This window comes from Rhincodon typus, chromosome 4, assembly GCF_021869965.1.
Source record: "Rhincodon typus isolate 14 chromosome 4, sRhiTyp1.1, whole genome shotgun sequence".
In the NCBI taxonomy this organism is placed as follows: Eukaryota; Metazoa; Chordata; class Chondrichthyes; order Orectolobiformes; family Rhincodontidae; genus Rhincodon; species Rhincodon typus.
In genome coordinates, this window is record NC_063335.1 from 23,977,562 (window position 1) to 23,984,936 (window position 7,375).

The 7,375-nt window shown below is 39.3% G+C and overlaps 1 protein-coding gene across 1 annotated transcript in view; it reads left to right on the forward strand.

Moving 5' to 3' along the window:
- Positions 1-1,022: 1,022 nt before the first annotated feature.
- Positions 1,023-7,375, forward strand: part of LOC109928454 (cysteine-rich secretory protein LCCL domain-containing 1) — a 34,127-nt gene continuing 27,774 nt past the window's right edge. Inside the window, exon 1 of the mRNA XM_048595665.1 lies at positions 1,023-1,079. Coding sequence (XP_048451622.1) covers positions 1,023-1,079 — 57 coding nt within the window. The remainder of the gene's footprint in view (positions 1,080-7,375) is intronic.

Here is a 7,375-nt window from a genome sequence, read left to right on the forward strand (position 1 = left end):
CTGGACATTAAGAGATTGCAGCCTTTTCCTATTGAAAAACTCCACTGCTTGTTGCCATGGTGCTCTGTTGGCAAAATGAGTGCAACAGATTGCACCTTACACATGTGAGAATCCTGCTATCACAGAAAACCTGATTACCCTGGCTGCCTGCATCCAAGGGGAATCTAATAAATTTTCAGGCTTTCGTAAATAGAGTCACCTTCCAGATATATTTGTAGAAGGCGAACTGAGAAATTCCAGAGGCATCCCCACGACCTCCCTGAATTAATTCACTTGCTTAAAACTTGAAGGTCATTGGTTCCTTCAAGGTAACCAATATGGGATTGCCACATTGTCCTTGTGGCTGCAGGTGATTATCTAACATATCAGGCATTGGAGTTAACTTCACAGAAGATCATGAGGCACCTATTGCATTGTCTCTGTGTCACTTGTAGATAGCTACAGCGATGTCTGTAGTTGTGGTTTCTGGCCAATGCTTATCACCAGTGTGGTTCCTGCTGCCCTGAATTTTGCACCTTGGCATGTAGTCTGCAGGCTGTAGCTGCCTCTGCTGCTCCTGTGTCCTACAACACATGTTCTCCTCAACTGCTAGATGACCAGAAGAAAGGCATGATTGATCTACGCCACATGCTGTTAGTTTCATGAGATTTTTTGATGACTGTTTGTTGATACATACAGTCATCATTCTCTGTAAGGATTGGCCTCCAAAGTTAAGTGGGAAGAGACATTTAATTCCAGCAAGTTTTCATGAGTTGCAAATAGATGCTGATAGGCTTCCTGGCACCTATAGCTATGAAGGTTGACTCGTTTTGAGATTGGCAGAACCTCACTACAGACGATTATCTCACCAGTGAGAATCTGATTTTTTGACTCCCTGCCAATGAAATCTGCTCACCCACCATTTTTCTTACTTCCTCTAGGATTGGAAAATTCCATCCAGGGAGATAAGTGTCATCAAAATTAACCTAATGAGGTGTTGTTGTGTATCCTGTAGATTATAGTTACTGTGTACTCCACGGGTGATGGAGAAGGATGGATATTATGTCAACGCACAGAGTACCAACAAGTTAGCATGCAAGGTAGTAATTAATTAGGAAGGTAAATAGAATGTTGGACTTTTGTAAGTAGGAATGGCTTGCTACAACTGTACAGGCTGTTGGTGAGCCAGCTCTTGGTGTATGGTATACAGGTTTGGTTTTCTTGTCTGAAATAAGGAAATGCTTGCATTGGAGACAATTTAGAGAAAGTTCATTAGGTTGATTAATGGAATGACGGGGCTCAAGATATCATTTCCTATAAAGCATATTGACTACATTTCAGTAGGGTTCATTTGTGCTTAAAATAGCCGATTGCTGCATTAATGCCATAGCTATTTCATTCACCTTTCCCCTGCCATTCATCTCTAGCATGCAAATTCAGGTTAAAGATTTTATGAACTGTGCAGCCAGGTAATCCTGGCAGAACTCAAAGTAAGAATTAGTGAACACATGATTTTTTACATGACACTATTGATGGTTCCTTCAATATTTTATTGATGAGAATGATAGCATTATAATTATATTTAAATGGTTAGGATTTTTTTGTGCTTTTGAGGATGAGCTACAAGTAGCAATTTTCTACTTCAACTTGATAGCAGTAACATGGTTGACCTGTATTTGATTATTCAAAGTGAATGTATGTAGCTGTTGTTATTCACACATACACTAATATAGCTGGACAGAAAACATAGTTCCCAATCACTCCAGTACCCCTTCAGTGGAAATTGAGTAGACTTGCATACATTGAGACCTGTAATATCAGGAACTCAGCCACGGCAGGAGCATCCTGTTCCCAGGTTTCTCATTCAATGCAGAGCAGGCAAGGAAGATGCAATTAATTTGTCGAAAGATGGATTTCTAGTTAAAGGGACCTGGGTAAGAGTTAGAATGGCTGAACTGTACTTTGATGCCAGTGGTTTTAGCAAGTGAGATTATGTTTGTCAAGGAGGAAGAGACCAATCTTTCTAAACAAGCAAGTAGTTGTAAGTGTCTGAGGATATATATTGCTGTTTCTCTATTCCTCATCGGAGGTCCAAGATAAAACTGGACAAGCTGCTCTTATGCCACAGTTAAGGCAAACAGTAAGAAAGTGCAGATCAAATATAAGTAAAGTCCACGTGAACCGACTTTCAGCAAGTTGAAAAGCAATAAGAGGCAATAAGAGCGTACTTCCATATGATGTACTGTGAATAGCGGACTCTCACCTGGCCAAAGCTGCAGCTGCTAAGTTGCAATTGTTGTAAGCTTCCAAACCTGTCACTTTCACTGAAGATACACAACCAACTGTACTGTCACCTTGTTGACCCTTGTACATTTAGGGTCTGGTAAGTCGGGAGCCAAACATCTTCAGCTACTTCACCTTTTCTCCAGTATTAGGCCAGAAGTGGGATGTTTGTTGATCATTGCACGATGTGAGTAACTTTCTCTGGATTGATGCCAGCTCAAAGTTTTGCTATTTTGCTGCTGATTTGAATTCTTACCTTCTGTCCAGGTCACGACACTTTTTTGCTGGTGAGTCAAAGATGTCTTTTTTTTGGTTCTCCCTCTGACCTGCAGTTAAAGTATTGTAGCAGTTTTCTATTGTTGTACATTCTAGTTGCTTTTGTCTTCTTTATAATACTTTGGTACTGTGTGTTGTCATCTTGCAGCCACCATTTTCCTCTTCTGGTCAGTTTGATGGGACTCTTGGTTTCTCTTGAATGGTTCTGCTGCAGTCTAGATACATTCCAACACAATCTTTTATTTATGTACTAGCAATGCATACAGTCATTGATCTTCTCTAGCTCAGAGCGTCTTGTCCATAAGATATTTTACAGCTCTGTTAGCCACATGATATTACATCTGGGATCGGTTAGCTTGGATGGCTGGCCTGCAGTGCAGCGGATACCAACAGCATGGGTTCAATTCCTGCACCAGCTGAGGTTACCATGAAGAACTCTCCATCTTAGCCTGTCCCTTTACCTAACGCATGGTGACCCTCAGGTTAAACCACCACTAGTCATCTCTCTCTAATGACAGAGCTCTGGTAAAAATATAGCGACTTTATATTATCATTACATCATGATTCCAAAGGTTCACACTGGTAAACCATTTGTCTACAATAGAGACACAGGAAAACCCACAAAGAGGTCAAAGAAGCAAGACAAAGGGTGCAACAAAAGAGAGCTCAAGGATGGAAATGAAAAAACTAAAAGGTTATACACAATAACTAATAAATAAGTAATAAATACATAAACTAAATGAAATATGTTTTTTTTAACCAGAAATGTCCAGTTATACACCACATTGAATTATATCAAAAGCAGAAAGGACTCAGCTCTGAGAGCAAGGTGTGCATTCTGAATGAAATAATAAATACAGTCATAAAGCAATTCCTGCTATAAATGCAACACAGAATCTTTCTCTGATAATAATTGGTCTGATTTTTGCATGCCTGACTTTTTTATTCATGACAATGATATCACACATCCTATCATTTATATTTCTACTTTATAACTTGTTTTAAATGCAGATCATCTCTCCACCAAACAGCATGAAATTACATTTAAAAACCTAAGTCAATCATTTACAAAGACACATTGTCAGTATGTACCTAAATTATAACTAATCATTTGTTTATCACTGATGATGTGCAATATGTTCTATGTTTTAAATATATTTAAACTTTAGTAGAAAAACAGCATTTTACAACAGCTGACAATCAAAGTTGTCCTGAGCCAACATGAAATTATGCACTTCCTTCAAAATGTAGCCACATTTCGAATATTATAACAGCAATCAATCCCCTTTCCCCACCAAGAATTATATCCGTTCTCCCTCAAGCTCTCTACAAACCCAATCTCAAAATCTTTTTTTAAAAAGTGGAATATTACAGATGAGGGGTAAATCTGAAGTAAAAACAGAAAATACTGGAAATGCTGATACAATTATGGCTGCATCTGTGGAGAAAAGCAGAGTTAATATTTCCAGATCTGGAATCTATCATCACAGAATCACAGAAGTGCTTTGGCATAGAAGGAGCCACTTGACCTATCATACCTGCACTGACTCTTCAAATGAGCGTATTACCTGTGCCAATCTCCTGTTTTTCACCCATTCCCTTGCGCATTATTTTTATCCAAATAATCATCCAATACCTTCTTGAAGGCTTCAATTGGGCATGTCTCCGCCACATTTCTAAGCAGTGCATTCCATACCTTAACTGCTCATTGAGTGAAAATATTTTCCTCACGTTATTCTTGCTTATTTTGCAGATCACAGTAAATCTCTGCCCCCTCGTTCTTATTCCTTTTATGAGTGGGATCAGTTTATCCATGTCCACACTATACAGCCCACTCATGATTTTGAAAACATCTATCAGATCTCCCCTAAACTGTCTTCTCTCCAAGGAGAATAATCCTGGTTTCTAAAATTTATCTTCATAACTGAAGTTCCTCTTCCCTTTCTTACCATCCTTGTAAACTACTTCCGCACTCTTTCCAATGCATTCACATCCTTCCTATAATGTGACAAACCATAACTGTACACAGTAATCCAGCTGAGGTTTATCAAGTGTCTTGTACAAGTTCAACATCACCTCCTCGTTTTTGTACTCTATGCCTCAATTAATAATGCTGAGGATACTGTATGCTTTATTAACTGCTTTTTCCACCTTCCTGCCTTACTTGCCTTACTTTATGTTACTTTACTTTAATTTGTTTGCCTTACTAGTGAACAGGAAAAATTACAGGGCTTAAAACCTGCTGTAATTCCTAGCTAGCCATAGAACTGACCATTCATCCTCCCCATCACTCACTCTCACACTAATCCGCAATTACTCCCACTGATACCCCGCATAAATCAACACTCTGGACAGCTAACAAACTTCCCTCACATTTTTCAGTAAGCCCAAATCACATATCTGGGTTGGATTCAAAGTGGTTCAGGGCAGCGTAAGTGAAAAGTACTGCAGACGCAACCTGACTGTGATTCCCACTCGTCATTTAATTCCTCAAATTGCTTCTGATTTATTTCATTAAGGGATGCAGAATGGATATTTTTCGGGTTGCAGGAAGATTTGCAGTGGAGTTCCCCAGAGATCAGTGTTGGGACCTTTACTTTTCTTTATACATATTAATGATCCAGATCTTGATCTGCAGACCGAACTTTAAAATTTTGATGATGACACAAAACTTGGAAGAGGAAGAGAGTTCCTGGGTTTTTGCAGGGACATAATAGTTTAGCTTGTTTCTTTAATGTGATTCTGTATGCAGGACTGAGATTCCCTGATCCTGTAAACAACTTTGTGTAATCATTCTCAAAGGAACTTTTAATCCTGTGCTGTTCTACTTATTAGACCTATCAAAGAAAATTGAGGGCAAAACATGCATTCTTGCTCAAGAACGAGGTTTCTTGATTATGAACTACACACACATTCTCTATTGTCTTACACTCTTTGTGTTGCAGAGTTGCATGTAGCATAGGTTTAATCTTGAGAGCTATTCCACCATGATCATGTAGTTTTATCTCTGTAGGCTCTAACTTATGTTTCTTCATCCATGGTAAATGATTTGATAGGACAGTGACACTTGATCTGGATAAAACTTGAAATGAATGAGATGTCTGTCAAATCTGGATTGGTTGGCTCACCAATTTCCCCTTGGATTGCATTGGGAATCTTTTCTAATGTTGGTAGCTTTATTGCGTTAATATCTACCTATGATTAGCCATTTCACTTTTTGCTGTTCTGTAACTGTTGTCCTGAAATCAGTTCATGACCTTCAAAACTTTTTTGGCACGGTAAACAAGTTCATGAATTTCTTGCCTCACTTGACAACTACTACCCTTGAAACAACCCCTCAAGAAAACACAAGGATGGTGCCGGAATCTGCTTCAGGAGGAGACGTTCCAAAGGATCAAACGCATGCTGATGCCTGCAGATTTCCTGCCCCACTACACTCATCTATCAAAGCTGCAGATAGGAGCAGTGCACTTTCAGGGACAACAAGGTGGATGTCAGAAACTAGTGCATCATGCCTCCAGGACGAAGCCATACATAGAGACATGCTATGCAATTATAGAGAGAAAGTTCTCTCAGTCAGGTGACCCTCTATCCTTGGCCTAAAAATGCCTGTAGAGATGGACAATAAATAATTAGTCTCCCTGTTAGATGAAAAGTAGTGGTCAAAGATGTCTGCATGGATACTGGGTTCCAACTCCATCTTATGACGTCTAAGTTTGAGAAGAAGTGTGTGCAGGGAAGCTGTAGAGATTAGCAGATGCATACTACAGAGTGACAGTGGACAGCTTTTCAATAAATGACAAGGAAATTGTTTGTAGAATTGCATTGCATACTCAGACCACAAATGACCTTGTGGCGGTCAGCAAACCAGAAAAGCATCAATTAGGAACACCAGGAATAACAGTAGGGCCAAGAATATGTTACCACTCAATGGTATTATGTTGAAAGTTGGCCAGACCAAAGGCCCAGTGGAAGACTTATTTTGAGCATTGACAGAACTTTGCAATTGTGATGACTTATCAGTGCTTGATATAAGACTGGACATTTCCATTTCATTGCAGGATGATATACCAGGGACATTTGGAGATCATCAAATGTAGAGTTAGGGCTCAGTTATCGAAGTGGTAGACAGTGATCTCAAAGGAGAATCTCACAGCAGACTGTGATATTTGCTGTATTCATAGCAGAGAGCCACTGATCAGCGAGAGCCACTGATATCCACCACTTTCCCCACCCGACTGTGGCAACAAGAGGAGCAAACCTATTTATGTTTGACGGACAATCTTATCTTATTACTGTTGCTTACTTTTCCTGAAGGATAGACATGAAAATGTTATTTACTACCACCATATATGAAGTTGTCAGGGTCTTACATGAAACATTTGCTCCACGTGGGATCCCTGAAGTGGTCATGTCAAATACTGGACCACAATTTGCTAATCTGTCTTTCAGCTAATTTGTATCGAGTTCTGGATTTGAACATGTAACAAGCTCACCATGACACCAACAAGTAAATGGGAAAGATGAGCATGACCTCCAGATGATCAAGTACCTTTTGAAGAAAAATGCTGACGTTTATACTGCATTGTTAAAATATCAGTCCACCAAATCCAGCATGATTAATCAAAGGTGAAGGGAAGAAATACGAAGACTCAACTTCCTATGCTTAAAAAAATGTTAAGGTTTTGGGACAAAAGCAATGTATGTAAGAAAGAACAGTCTTACCCAGTACAGCAAGCACACTTTAATAGATATTGTTTTGCATGTCAATCAACACACGTGAGCCATGGGCAAAAAGTATAGCTACAGGACCTTAACAGGAAAGGTGTGATCATTC